This window comes from Somniosus microcephalus, unplaced genomic scaffold, assembly GCF_052327205.1.
Source record: "Somniosus microcephalus isolate GS21.2 unplaced genomic scaffold, FLI_Smic_1.0 unresolved_chr7, whole genome shotgun sequence".
NCBI classification, from domain to species: domain Eukaryota; kingdom Metazoa; phylum Chordata; class Chondrichthyes; order Squaliformes; family Somniosidae; genus Somniosus; species Somniosus microcephalus.
The window spans coordinates 20,985,882-21,001,141 of NW_028225185.1; the positions used below are offsets into that span (position 1 = coordinate 20,985,882).

The following is a 15,260-nucleotide window of genomic DNA, read 5'->3' on the forward strand; positions in this document are numbered from 1 at the left end:
TACACGGGGAGACCCCGAGAGAGCGGGGCGACGGGTTTACACGGGGAGACCCCGAGAGAGCGAGGCGACGGGTTTACACGGGGAGACCCCGAGAGAGCGGAGCGACGGGTTTACACCGAGAGACCCCGAGAGAGCGGGGCGACGGGTTTACACGGGGAGACCCCGAGAGAGCGGAGCGACGGGTTTACACGGGGAGACCCCGAGAGAGCGGGGCGACGGGTTTACACGGGGAGACCCCGAGAGTGCGGGGCGACGGGTTTACACGGGGAGACCCCGAGAGAGCGGAGCGACGGGTTTACACGGGGAGACCCCGAGAGAGCGGAGCGACGGGTTTACACGGGGAGACCCCGAGAGAGCGGAGCGACGGGTTTACACGGGGAGACCCCGAGAGAGCGGAGCGACGGGTTTACACGGGGAGACCCCGAGAGAGCGGAGCGACGGGTTTACACGGGGAGTCCCCGAGAGAGCGGGGCGAGGGGTTTACACGGGGAGACCCCGAGAGAGCGGAGCGACGGGTTTACACGGGGAGACCCCGAGAGAGCGGGGCGAGGGGTTTACACGGGGAGACCCCGAGAGAGCGGGGCGACGGGTTTACACGGGGAGACCCCGAGAGAGCGGGGCGAGGGGTTTACACGGGGAGACCCCGAGAGAGCGGGGCGACGGGTTTACACGGGGAGACCCCGAGAGAGCGGAGCGACGGGTTTACACGGGGAGACCCCGAGAGAGCGGAGCGACGGGTTTACACGGGGAGACCCCGAGAGAGCGGAGCGACGGGTTTACACGGGGAGACCCCGAGAGAGCGGAGCGAGGGGTTTACACGGGGAGACCCCGAGAGAGCGGAGCGACGGGTTTACACGGGGAGACCCCGAGAGAGCGGGGCGAGGGGTTTACACGGGGAGACCCCGAGAGAGCGGAGCGACGGGTTTACACGGGGAGACCCCGAGAGAGCGGAGCGACGGGTTTACACGGGGAGACCCCGAGAGAGCGGAGCGACGGGTTTACACGGGGAGACCCCGAGAGAGCGGGGCGAGGGGTTTACACGGGGAGACCCCGAGAGAGCGGAGCGACGGGTTTACACGGGGAGACCCCGAGAGAGCGGGGCAAGGGGTTTACACGGGGAGACCCCGAGAGAGCGGGGCGACGGGTTTACACGGGGAGACCCCGAGAGAGCGGGGCGACGGGTTTACACGGGGAGACCCCGAGAGAGCGGAGCGACGGGTTTACACGGGGAGACCCCGAGAGAGCGGAGCGACGGGTTTACACGGGGAGACCCCGAGAGAGCGGAGCGACGGGTTTACACGGGGAGACCCCGAGAGAGCGGAGCGACGGGTTTACACGGGGAGACCCCGAGAGAGCGGAGCGACGGGTTTACACGGGGAGACCCCGAGAGAGCGGAGCGACGGGTTTACACGGGGAGACCCCGAGAGAGCGGAGCGACGGGTTTACACGGGGAGACCCCGAGAGAGCGGAGCGACGGGTTTACACGGGGAGACCCCGAGAGAGCGGAGCGACGGGTTTACACGGGGAGACCCCGAGAGAGCGGAGCGACGGGTTTACACGGGGAGACCCCGAGAGAGCGGCGCGACGGGTTTACACGGGGAGACCCCGAGAGAGCGGAGCGACGGGTTTACACGGGGAGACCCCGAGAGAGCGGGGCGACGGGTTTACACGGGGAGACCCCGAGAGAGCGGGGCGACGGGTTTACACGGGGAGACCCCGAGAGAGCGGAGCGACGGGTTTACACGGGGAGACCCCGAGAGAGCGGAGCGACGGGTTTACACGGGGAGACCCCGAGAGAGCGGGGCGACGGGTTTACACGGGGAGACCCCGAGAGAGCGGGCCAACGGGTTTACACGGGGAGACCCCATATTAACTGAGGACATAGGAAATTATAATTGGGAAAAAAATTATACAAAAATGTGACTAAGCCATGACCTCTGGAAGTCAAGTGCTGCGGGCAGGAAGTTGCTGCAGATGTTTAACATAGTATAGAGATGTCTTCGATATGGACTGGCATCACGGTGTCAAAGGACGTCATGAGGATGAAGCCCCAAAAACAGGTCCTGCTGGCGACAGACAGGACTTGCTGCCCTCCTGGGGCTGCTGGGAGGTAGGCCGAGACTCTCTGGGTTGACTGGGCTCCAAGGTGACACATTTGGCGATGGGCGACTGGAACCTCCCGTGTCAGCCTCATTAATCAATACTTGGGACAGGTCGGACCCACATTCCCCCGGGGATTGTTTGCTCGCTGATGGACCCTGGAGGTGGGAGATCTGTCTTGGGGGCTGAGCTTCAGCTCCAGGTGACCCTGCAGGCCATTGCGCCAAGAGGTTAGTGGTCCTAGAGGGAGAGGCAGTGAGGAGCAGCCCAGCACTGATACCTGCTACAGCACCAGCAGTGGGGCTGTGTTCTGTCCTCTCTGTATCGAACGTTATATATCACAGTAAAAAGTTTCTTACTTGAGGCTGTAGCACTGCCGCAGGATGGCCAAGAGCGAGATGAAGGTGGTTTCTGTCAGACCCACGTTCCAGAGGCTGCAAGAGAGGACTGGAGGTCAGCACAGCCACATTCTCGGGCACGGGCTCGTGACCTTTCATTTGTAGACTATTCAAAACTCTGTTCCTTTGGAATCAGAACATTATGGCCCGTATTTTGCAGCCCCGATGGTTGTGTGCGTGGAGCGTACGCTCAAGTTCCGTGTTTTCGCCCTGATGCGTTGACAGAGCTCTACAGCACGGCCTCTACCCTCAGCACTGACTCAGAAGAATGAAACCGGACGGACCACCCGGCATCAACCTCGGCACCGGATTCGGACACGGCAAAGGCACGCCCAGCCCAGTCGACCCGGCAAAGTCCTCCTCACTAATACCTGGGGACTTGTGCCAAAATTGGGAGAGCTGTCCCACAGACTAGTCAAGCAACAGCCTGACAGTCATACTCACAGAATCATACCTTTCAGCCAACGTCCCGGACTCCTCCATCACCATCCCTGGGTATGTCCTGCCCCACCGGCACAGTGGTATACAGTCAGGAAGGAGTGGCCCTGGGAGTCCTCAACATTGACTCCGGACCCCATGAGGTCTCGGGGCTTCAGGTCAAGCACGGGCGAGGAAACCTCCTGCTGATTACCAGCTACCGCCCTCCCTCAGCTGGTGAATCAGTACTCCGCCATGTTGAACACCACTTGAAAGAAGCACTGAGAGTAGCAAGGCACAGAATGTACTCTGGGTGGGGACTTCAATGTCCATCACCAAGAGTGGCTCGGTAGCACCACTACTGACCGAGCTGGTCGAGTCCTGAAGGACATACCTGCCAGACTGAGCCTGCGGCAGGTGGTGAGAGAACCAACACGAGGGAAAAACCTACTTGACCTCGTCCTCACCAATCTACCTGTCGCAGATGCATCTGTCCATGACAGCATTGGTAGCAGTGACCACCCCACAGTCATTGTGGAGACGAAGTCCCATCTTCACACTGAGGACACCCTCCATTGTGTTGTGTGGCACAACCACCGTGCTAAATGGGATAGATTCATAACAGGTCTAGCAGCTCCAAACTGGGCATCCATGAGGCGCTGTGGGCCATCAGCAGCAGCAGAATTGTATTCCACCACAATCTGTCACCTCATGGCCCGGCATATCCCTCACTCTACCATTACCATCAAGCCAGGGGACCAACCCTGGTTCAATGAGGAGTGTAGAAGAGCATGCCAGGAGCAGCACCAGGCGTACCTAAAAATGAGCTGCCAACCTGGGGAAGTTGCAACACAGGACTACATGCATGCTAAATAGCAGAAGCAGCATGCTATAGACAGAGCAAATCGATCCCACAATCAGCGGATCAGATCAAAGCTCTGCAGTCCTGCCACATCCAGTTGTGAATGGTGGTGGACCATTAAACAACTAACGGGAGGAGGAGGCTCCATGAATATCCCCATCCTCAATGATGGCGGAGCCCAGCATGTAAGTGCAAAAGACAAGGCTGAAGCGTTTGCAACCATCTTCAGCCAGAAGTGCCGAGTGGATGATCCATATCGGCCTCCTCCTGAGGTCCCCACCATCACAGAAGCCAGTTTTCAGCCAATTCAATTCACTCCACGTGATATCAAGAAATGGCTGAACGCACTGGATACAGCAAAGGCTGTGGGCCTCGACAACATTCCGGTTGTAGAGCTTAAGACTTGTGCTCCAGAACTAGCCGTGTCGCTGGCCAAGCTGTTCCAGTACAGCTACAACACTGGCATCTACCTGACAATGTATCAGATTGTCCAGGTATGTCTTGTCCACAAAAAGCAGGACAAATCCAATCCAGCCAATTACCGCCCCATCAGTCTACTCTCAATCATCAGCAAAGTGATGGAAGGGGTCGTCGACAGAGCTGTCAGGCGGCACTTACTCACCACTAAGCGCCACATAAACTGAAATTCGGGCAGGTGACCAAAAGCTTGGTCAAAGAGGTCGGTTTTAAGGAGCGTTTTAAAGGAGGAGAAAGAGGTAGCGAGGCGGAGAGGTTTAGGCAGGGAATTCCAGAGCTTAGGGCCCAGGCAACAGAAGGCACGGCCACCAAAGGTTGAGCGATTATAATCAAGAGGGCAGAATTGGAGGAGCGCGGATATCTCAGAGGGTTGTGGGGCTGAAGGGAGATAGGGAGGGGCAAGGCTCATGGAGGGATTTGAAAATGAGGATGAGAATTTTGAAATCGAGGCGTTGCTTAACCGGGAGTCAATGTGAGTCAGCGAGCACAGGGGGGTGATGGGCGAACAGGACTTGGTGCGAGTTAGGACACGGGCAGCCGAGTTTTGGATCACCTCAAGTTTACGTAGGGTGGAATGTGGGAGGCCAGCCAGGAGTGCGTTGGAATAGTCAAGTCTAGAGGTAACAAAGGCATGGACGAGGGTTTCAGCAGCGGATGAGCTGAGGTAGGGGCGGAGACGGGCGATGTTACGGAGGTGGAAGTAGGTGGTCTTTGTTATGCTGCGGATATGTAGTCAGAAGCTCATTTCAGGGTCAAATGTGACACCAAGGTTGCGAACAGTGTGGTTCAGCCTCAGACAGATGTTAGGGAGAGGGATGGAGTCAGTGACTAGGGAACGGAGTTTGTGGCGGGGACCGAAAACAATGGCTTCGATCTTCCCAATATTTAATTGGAGAAAATTTCTGCTCATCCAGAACTGGATGTCGGTCAAGCAGTCTGCCAATTTAGAGACCGTGGAGGGGTCGAGAGAAATGGTAGTGAGGTAGAGCTGGGTGTCGTCAGCGTACATGTGGAAACTGAGGCTGTGTTTTCGGATGATGTCGCCAAGGGGCAACATGTAGATGAGAAATAGGAGGGGGCCGAGGATAGATCCTTGAGGGACACCAGAGGTAACGATGTGGGAGCGGGAAGAGAAGCCGTTGCAGGTGATTCTCTGGCTACGATTAGATAGTTAAGAATGGAACCAGGCGAGTGCAGTCCCACCCAGCTGGACGATGGTGGAGAGGCGTTGGAGGAGGAGGAGGGAGTGGTCAACCATGTCAAAGGCAGCAGAGGTCGAGAAGGATGAGGAGGGATAGTTTACCTTTGTCACAATCACAAAGGATGTGATTTCTGACTTTGATGAGAGCCGTTTCGGTACTGTGGCAAGGGCGGAAACCTGATTGGAGGGATTCAAACATGGAATTGCGGGAAAGATGGGCTTAAAGGAGCGAAGATGAGGGCTGGACCGGGGGAATAGCCAGGGTGAGAGGGAGTAATTGTTTTAATAGGGACTAAGGCATCAAAAGTGGGGGTGAGGGTGTGGTTGAGCAGATCAGTAGCTGCAGAAATGTCACTGTGAATGGAGGGCCAAAGGCTGGATAGTTGGGATTTCATAAGTGCAGTAAGAGAGTTGGGAGAGTTTTTTTTCCAGGGGCGGACACAGAAAGAAGTAGGGTTGGTGAGGGGGGGTTGGAAGGGGGATGTGGGTGGAGAGCGATACGAGGAAGTGGTCAGGGATGGCCTTATCTGCGACTGACACAATGGGAGTAGCGAGGCCACGAGAGATGGCAAGGTCGAGGGGAGTTTACATGGAGGGAGAGATTAAGGGAGGATCGGAGGCTGGTGAACTCAGAGGAGAGAGAGCATGATGAATCGAGATGGAGGTTTAAGTCAGAGGATGAGAAGTCGTTTGGTGCAGAGGCCGAGGGAGGAGAGCAGTGAAGATATCTCGGTAGTAAAATTTTCATGGTACTTGGGTGGGCGGAAGAGAACGAGAATTTCAAATGAGATGTGAGAGCGGTGGAATAAGGTGCGATGCGCAAAGGAGGAGAAAGTGCCGGAGGAGTAGGGGGACAGACCAAGATGTGATTTGGTGATGAGAGCCACACCGCCACCACAGCGGTCTGAGCGGGGTAAGTGGTGGAAGGTATAGCCAGGCGGCGAGGCTTCATTTAAAGGTAAGGTGGCATCACCCATCAACCAAGTCAGTGTGATGTCAGTGACTACCTCTCTGCCCATAGCCCTGGAAATACAAGCAGAATCGGACTGCACACGACAATACAGACAGACAGCAGTAGATTTCGGGCACTGATGCTGTCACTTACTTGATGCTTTGGAGGTTGCTGAGGGCAGGCAGACACTTCTGGAAGATGAAGTTATATCTCTGATCGATCATCCAGCCTGGAAGAGGGAGCAGAACTCCAGTTAATCCAGGGTCTATATCCCGAGGTACAGTGTCGATCTTTAAACTCACTACGGGAGGGGTGTAATTAACTCGCTCTCTCCCCATAGCCCTGTATCAATCCCCAAACTAATCCCACTGCCCCACTCTCTCCCCATAGCCCTGTATTAATCCCAAACTAATCCCACTGCCCTGCTCTCTCCCCATAGCCCTGTATCAATCCCCAAACTAATCCCACTGCCCCACTCTCTCCCCATAGCCCTGTATTAATCCCAAACTAATCCCACTGCCCCGCTCTCTCCCCATAGCCCTGTATCAATCCCCAAACTAATCCCACTGCCCCGCTCTCTCCCCATAGCCCTGTATTAATCCCAAACTAATCCCACTGCCCCGCTCTCTCCCCATAGCCCTGTATCAATCCCCAAACTAATCCTACTGCCCCGCTCTCTCCCCATAGCCCTGTATTAATCCCAAACTAATCACACTGCCCTGCTCTCTCCCCATAGCCCTGTATTAATCCCAAACTAATCCCACTGCCCTGCTCTCTCCCCATAGCCCTGTATCAATCCCAAACTAATCCCACTGCCCCGCTCTCTCCCCATAGCCCTGTATCAATCCCCAAACTAATCCCACTGCCCCGCTCTCTCCCCATAGCCCTGTATCAATCCCCAAACTAATCCCACTGCCCCGCTCTCTCCCCATAGCCCTGTATCAATCCCCAAACTAATCCCACTGCCCCGCTCTCTCCACATAGCCCTGTATCAATCCCCAAACTAATCCCACTGCCCCGCTCTCTCCCCATAGCCCTGTATTAATCCCAAACTAATCCCACTGCCCTGCTCTCTCCCCATAGCCCTGTATCAATCCCCAAACTAATCCCACTGCCCCGCTCTCTCCCCATAGCCCTGTATTAATCCCAAACTAATCACACTGCCCTGCTCTCTCCCCATAGCCCTGTATCAATCCCCAAACTAATCCCACTGCCCCGCTCTCTCCCCATAGCCCTGTATTAATCCCAAACTAATCCCACTGCCCTGCTCTCTCCCCATAGCCCTGTATTAATCCCAAACTAATCCTACTGCCCCGCTCTCTCCCCATAGCCCTGTATTAATCCCAAACTAATCCCACTGCCCCACTCTCTCCCCATAGCCCTGTATTAATCCCAAACTAATCCCACTGCCCCGCTCTCTCCCCATAGCCCTGTATTAATCCCAAACTAATCCCACTGCCCCACTCTCTCCCCATAGCCCTGTATTAATCCCAAACTAATCCCACTGCCCCGCTCTCTCCCCATAGCCCTGTATTAATCCCAAACTAATCCCACTGCCCCACTCTCTCCCCATAGCCCTGTATTAATCCCAAACTAATCCCACTGCCCCGCTCTCTCCCCATAGCCCTGTATTAATCCCAAACTAATCACACTGCCCCATTCTCTCCCCATTGCTCTGTATCAATCCCAAACAAAATCTACTGCCCCGCTCTCTCCCCATAGCCCGTGCCGGCTCTCTACAAGAGCACTTCAGCTAGTCCCACTCCCCCGCCCTTTCCCTGTAGCCCTGCAAATATTTTTCCTTCAGGTACTTATCCAACTCCCTTTGAAAGCCACGATTGAGTCTGCCTCCACCACCCTCTCAGGCAGCGCATTCCAGATCCTAACCACTCGCTGCGTAAAAATGTTTTTCCTCATGTCGCCTTTGGTTCTTCTGCCAATCACCTTAAATCTGTGTCCTCTGGTTCTCGACCCTTCCACCAATGGGAACAGTTTCTCTCTATCTACTCTGTCCAGACCCCTCATGATTTTGAACACCTCGATCAAATCTCCTCTCAACCTTCTCTGCTCCAAGGAGAACAACCCCAGCTTCTCCAGTCTATCCACGTAACTGAAGTCCCTCATCCCTGGAACCATTCTTGTAAATCTTTTCTGCACCCTCTCTAAGGCCTTCACATCCTCCCTAAAGTGCGGTGCCCAGAATTGGACACAATACTCCAGTTGAAGCTGAACCAGTGTTTTATACAGGTTCATCTTAACTTCCTTGCTTTTGTACTCTATACCTCTATTTATGAAGCCCAAAATCCCTTCTGTTTTTTAACCACTTTCTCAACCTGCCCTGCCACCTTCAACGATTTGTGTACATACACCCCCAGGTCTCTCTCTTCATGCACCCACTTTAGGATTGTACCATTTAATTTATATTGCCTCTCCTCGTTCTTCCTACCGAAATGTATCACTTTGCACTTTTCTGCGTTAAATTTTCATCTGCCACGTGTCCGCCCATTCTACCAGCCTGTCTCTGTCCTCTTGAAGTCTATCACTATCCTCCTCACTGTTCACCATACCTCCAAGTTTTGTATCATCAGCAAATTTTGAAGTTGTGCCCGAATTTGCTCGAATTCTTTGAGGACGTAACATACAGGGTGGATAAAGGGGAACCAGTGGATGTGGTGTATTTGGACTTCCAAAAGGCATTTGACAAGGTTCCACACAAAAGATTACTGATCAAGATAAGAAATCACAGGATTGGGGGTAATATACTGGCATAGGTGGAAGATTGGCTATCTAACAGAAAACAAACAAAGAGTTGGGATAAATGTTCATTCTCGGGTTGGCAATCAGTAACTAGTAGTGTTCCGCAGGGGTCAGTGCTGGGACCCCAACTCTTTACAATCTATATTAATGATTTGGAGGAAGGGACTGAGTGCAACATATCAAGTTGCCGACGATACAAAGATGGGAGGGAAAGCAGTGAGTGAGGAGGACATAAAAACCTGCAAAAGGACATAGACAGGCTAAGTGAGTGGGCAGAGATTTGGCAGATGGAATATAATATTGGAAAGTGTGAGGTTATGCACTTTGGCAGAAAAAATCAAAGAGCAAGTTATTATCTAAATGGAGAGAAACTGCAAAGTGCTACAGTACAAAGGGATCTGGGGGTCCTGGTGCCATGAAACACAAAAAGTTAGTATGCAGGTGCAGCAGGTGATCAGGAAGGTCAATGGAATCTTGGCTTTTATTGCGAGGGGGATGGAGTATAAAAACAGGGAAGTCTTGCTGCAGTTATACAGGGTATTGGTGAGGCTACACCTGGAATACTGCGTGCAGTTTTAGTTTCCATATTTAAGAAAAGTACAGGATGTTCTTTCTATTTCTTCCTCCCCTCCAAACCCCCCCACCCCCGTCTCTGCACCTGCTTAATATCTGTTACCATCTCCAGCTTTTTCAGTCTGATGGAGGGTCCAGGCCTGAAACGTTAACTCTGTTTCTCACTCCACGGATGCTGCCTGGCCTGCTGAGTATTTCCAGCATTTTCTGTTGTTATTTCAGATTTCAGCATCTGCAGTATTTTGCAATTATTTAAGAAAAGATATACTTGCTCTCGAGGCGGTTCAGAGAAGGTTCACTCGGTTGATTCCGGAGATGAGGGGGTTGACGTATGAGGAAAGGTTGAGTAGGTTGGGACTCTACTCATTGGAGTCAGAAGAATGAGAGGCGATCTTATCGAAACATATAGGATTGTGAGGGGGCTTGATCGGGTGGATGCGGGGAGGATGTTTCCACTGATGGTGAGACTAGAACTAGGGGGCATAATCTTAGAATAAGGGGCTGCCCTTTCAAAACTGAGATGAGGAGAAACTTCTTCACTCAGAGGGCAGTAATTCTATGGAATTTGCTACCTCAGAGAGCTGTGGAAGCTGCAACATTAAATAAATTTAAAACAGAGATATACAGTTTCCTAGCAGATAAGGGAATTAGGGGTTACGGGGAGAGGGCAGGGAAGTGGACGTGAGTCTAGATTCGGATCAGCCATGATCCTATTGAATGGCGGAGCAGGCCCGAGGGGCCGTATGGCCTACTCCTGCTCCTACTCCTTATGTTCTTATGTACACCCAAGTCCAAGTCATTAATATCCAGGATAAGCAGTGGTCCTAGTACAGATCCCTGGGGAACACCACTGTGTACAGGTAGACTATCCTTTATCCGAAAACCTCGGGACCAGCCGTGTTTCGGTTTTCGGAAAATTTCGGATTTCGGAAGGTGGGTCGGCGGGGGTCCGTGGGGGTTCGGCGGGGGTCCGTGGGGGGGTCGGCGGGGGTCGGGGTCGGCGGGGGTCGGGGTCGGCGGGGGTCCGCGGGGGGGGTCGGCGGGGGTCCGCGGGGGGGTCCGCAGTCGTGGCTTGTCCGTCGCTGCTAGCCTGGAATGCAATGAAGTTCCGCATTTCCACCAACAGGTCGTCGTGCTCGGGCGGAACAGGGGCCGGCACCGCCGCGGGCTCAGAGCTCTCGTTGCTTTCGAGCCTTTGGAAGAGAGTCAGGTGGTTCCGCGGGGGGTCGTGCGCACGACTTACGCTGACCCTCTGCTCAACGTAAGTCGGCGGGGGTCGGGGTCGGCGGGGGTCCGCGGGGGGGGTCGGCGGGGGTCGGGGTCGGCGGGGGGGTCGGCGGGGGATCGTGCGCACGACTTACGCTGACCCTCTGCTCAGCGTAAGTCGGCGGGGGTCGGGGTCGGCGGGGGTCGGGGTCGGCGGGGGTCCGCGGGGGGGGTCGGCGGGGGTCGGGGTCGGCGGGGGGTCGTGCGCACGACTTACGCTGACCCTCTGCTCAGCGTAAGTCGGCGGGGGTCGGGGTCGGCGGGGGTCCGCGGGGGGGGGTCGGCGGGGGTCGGGGTCGGCGGGGGTCGGGGTCGGCGGGGGTCCGCGGGGGGGGGTCGGCGGGGGTCGGGGTCAGCGGGGGTCCGCGGGGGGGGGGTCGGCGGGGGTCGGGGTCGGCGGGGGGGGTTGGCGGGGGGTCGTGCGCACGACTTACGCTGACCCTCTGCTCAGCGTAAGTCGTGCGCCACTCTGGTCATGTCGTGCGCACGACTTACGCTGAACGAAAAAACCTTCGGTTTTTAGAGGGTTTCGGTTTTCGGAAGTTCGGATAAAAGGTAGTCTACCTGTATCTTTCTCCAGTCTGAAAAACATCCGTTCACCACTACTCTCTGTTTCCTGTCACTTAACCAATTTTGTATCCATGCTGCCACTGTCCCTTTTATTCCATGGGCTTCAACTTTGCTGGCAAGCCTATTATGTGGCACTTTGTCAAACGCCTTTTGGAAGTCCATGTACACCACGTCAACCGCATTACCCTCATCAACCCTCTGTGACCTCATCAAAAAACTCAATCAAGTTAATTAAACACGATTTGCCTTTAACAAATCCGTGCTGGCTTTCCTTAATTAATCCACACTTGTCCAGGTGACTGTTAACTTTGTCCTGGATTATCATTTCTAAAAGCTTCCCCACTACCGAGGTTAAGCTGACTGGTCTGTCGTTGCTGGGTTTATTCTTACACCCTTTTTTGAATAAGGGGGTAACATTTGCAATTCTCCAGTCCTCTGGCACCACCCCCGTATCTAAGGAGGATTGGAAGATTACGGCTAGTACCTCTGCAATTTTCACCCTTACCTCCCGAAGCATCCTGGGATGCATCCCATCCGGTCCTGGCGACTTATCTACTTTCTAGTAACTCCTCTTTATCAATTTTTATCCCATTCAGTATCTCAACTACCTCCTCTTTCACTATTACTTTGGCAGCATTCTCTTCCCTGGTGAAGACAGATGCAAAGTACCTCAGCCATGCCCTCTGCCTCCATGCGTAGGTCCCCATTTTGGTCCCTAATCGGCCCCACCCCTGCTCTTACTACCTGTTAATTATTTATATGCCTATAGAAGACTTTTGGATTCCCTTTTATGTTAGCTGCCAACCTATTCTCATACTCTCTCTTTGCCCCTCTTATTTCACTTCCCCTCTGAACTTTCTATATTCAGCCTGGTTCGCACTTGTATTCTGAACCTGACATCGGTCATACGCCCCCTTTTTCTGCTTCATCTTACTCTCTATCTCTTTCGTCATCCAGGGAGCTCTGGCTTTGGTTGCCCTACCTTTCCCCCTCGTGGGAATGTACCTCGACTGTACCCGAACCATCTCCTCTTTAAAGGCAGCCCATTGTTTGATTACAGTTTTGCCTGCCAATCTTTGATTCCAGTTTACCCGGGCCAGATCTGTTCTCAACCCACTGAAATTGGCCCTCCTCCAATTAAGTAATTTTACTCTAGATTGCTCCTTGTCCTTTAACATAGCTAATCTGAACCTTATGATACTATGATCACTGTCCCCTACTGACCCTTGCTCCACTTGACCCACCTCATTCCCCAGAACCAGATCCAGCAATGCCTCCTTCCTCGTTGGGCCGGGAACATACTGATCAAGAAAGTTCTCCCTAACACACTTCAGATAGGATAGTTGAAGTCCCCCATTATCACTACTCTATAGTTTTTGCACCTCTCTGTAATTTCCCTGCAAACTTGCTCCTCTCTATCCTTCCCACTATAGAATACACCTCGTAGTGTAATGGCACCTCTAGTGTTTCTTAACTCCAACCAAATAGATTCTGTCCTTGACCCCTCCAGGACATCCTCTCTCTCCAGCACTGTAATATTCTCCTTAATCAATACTGTCACCCCACCTCCTTTCTTTCCTTCCCTATCTTTCCTGAACACCTTAGATCCAGGAATATTTAGTACCCAATTCTGCTCTTTTTTGAGAGTCAGGTCTCCGTTATCGCCACGACATCATGGCCTAGAAATTCGGTGGTGCCCCATTTGGGGCGACAGTCTTGCCAGGGCGCCGGAAATACCGCCCCAGAAGGAGTCGCGAGCGCCCGCCGGAAATTCAGTTTGAGCGCCCCAAATGGAAGCGTGGCGCTACTCGAGGCGCCCCTCATCCGTCTTGGGATGCTGCAACTGAAGTTCGCAGCGCAACGTGCCGCGGCGTACGGCGCGCTGCGGTACTGCAGGCCTTCCTCCCCTTCTGCTGCAGCACGATCGAAGATCGCGAGTGCCGGCAAAAGAGCCCGGCACCGAGGAGAAGCGCCGGGCTCTTGGGAGACAGCCGGCACAACGCGGGGGTGGGTTCAGGAGGCCGGGGACGGCTGCGTGAAGAGGTGCTGGCAGGCGGCCAGCAAAAAAAATGGCCGCCCCGCACCTCAACCGCCGCAGGTAGGCCCCTCTGAACCGGTCACAAATTGCGACCAGCGTTACAGCAGGGGACCCTACCAAATTTCGCGATCGGGGCGGTAGCGGGGCACTGCGCACACCGATGACGTCATCGGTGGTGGCGCAGTGCTAACGGCTAGCGTCGCCATTAGCGCCCCGCTAAATTTCGCGGGAGGCGTGGCCAGTGGCGCTAAACCCACTAAGTGCCCTCTTTGGGCGCTAACTGGTGGCGCAGCCCACCGAATTTCTAGGCCCATATTCCCATGTGGTTATCTGTGCCTGCAGCTCACCAACTTTATTTACCACGCTTCGTGCGTTTACACACATGCACTGTAAACCCATCTTAGACCTTCTTGTATTCTCTTAGTCTGACCCCACCTAATACAGTACCATTTCTTACTCTAGTGCTATCTGTCTCTCCCAATCCTTTGTGCACCTTGTTTCTCCTTTCTAATGCTACATCCTGGTACCCACGGGCGCTAAGTTCCACCTCTTTTACACACGCTTGTGCTACCTCTGGGCTCCAATTCTCCAATATCCTGCTTGCTCCCCTCCTGTCCTACACTCTCCATAAACTCCAACTCATCCAAAACCCTGCCCCAGATATCCTATCCCACCTATCATCCACCTCCTGGCTGATCCACACTGGCTCCCAATCACCCTGTATGTTAAATATAAAATCCTCGTCTTCAAATCCCTGCACACCCTTGTCCGCTGCAACCTCCCACGCCCTTCAGTCCTTCCATTCTGGCCTTATAGGCAACCCATGTCTTCCTTCGCCCCACCTTTACGGAGAGGGCATTCACCCACACCAGCCCTACTGTGGAAATCCCGCATTAAACCCCCTCTACTTCTCTCTCCTCCGCTAAAAGCCTTTTGAAAGTCCATCATTTTCAACAAGTTTTGATCCTCATCTCTCCCCCCGTGGCAGTGTCCATTCCCTTACGATTTTTTTTCTGTTAAAGGCGCTATATGTATACTGGTTGTTGCTGTTGAATGGCTCACCCAGAGACTGATCATCAGGCGATCAGCTCTGTACGACCCCAGTCCCAGTTCTCCCGTTGGAATCGTACCTCTGATATAAATAGCCTTCACTAGCTTTGGGTCGTCGTACTCCAGCTCCACCTGTATGCTGGGTCTGAAGAAGGAGATTTGATCCTTTGTCGGGACTGTGGATGAGGAAAAACTTTTATCTGAAGCAGTGCCAGATTCCATCTCATCTACTGGAAGGGAAGTACACAATGAGTGGAACAGCAAGACAAGGCCAGCACTCAACATGGCAGATAACACCACCCCACGCGCCCGAGCACACCTGACACACACCCCCTGCGCACACCTCACACACCCACCCCCCTGCGCACACCTCACACACCCCCCCCTGCGCACACCTGACACACACCCCCTGCGCACACCTCACACACCCACCCCGCGCACACCTCACACACCCACCCCCCTGCGCACACCTCACACACCCCCCTGCGCACACCTCACACACCCACCCCCCCTGCGCACACCTCACACACCACCCCGCGCACACCTCACACATCCCCCCTGCGCACACCTCACACACACCCCCCTGCGCACACCTCACA

At 54.2% G+C, this 15,260-nt stretch overlaps 1 protein-coding gene across 1 annotated transcript; it reads right to left on the bottom strand.

Annotated features, from left to right (window-relative positions):
- Positions 1–2,455: 2,455 nt before the first annotated feature.
- On the bottom strand, positions 2,456–14,885 carry LOC147086619 (leucine-rich repeat-containing protein 71-like). The gene is made up of 3 exons (XM_085978284.1): positions 14,742–14,885; positions 6,561–6,636; positions 2,456–2,534 (listed from the first exon to the last, which is right to left on the bottom strand). Exons 1-3 carry the CDS (start codon positions 14,881–14,883, stop codon positions 2,456–2,458), a joined length of 297 nt encoding a protein of 98 aa, XP_085834410.1. The 5' UTR covers positions 14,884–14,885.
- Positions 14,886–15,260: the final 375 nt, after the last annotated feature.

Bases quoted from the DNA above. Each gene is read 5' to 3' on its own strand.
- LOC147086619 (XM_085978284.1), bottom strand. From the start codon at position 14,883: ATGGAATCTGGCACTGCTTCAGATAAAAGTTTTTCCTCATCCACAGTC. The intron at 6,637-14,741 runs GTACGATTCCAA...TCCCTCTTCCAG, and splicing joins GAAGGCTATTTATATCAGAG to GCTGGATGATCGATCAGAGA. The intron at 2,535-6,560 runs GTAAGTGACAGC...CCTCTCTTGCAG, and splicing joins AGCAACCTCCAAAGCATCAA to CCTCTGGAACGTGGGTCTGA.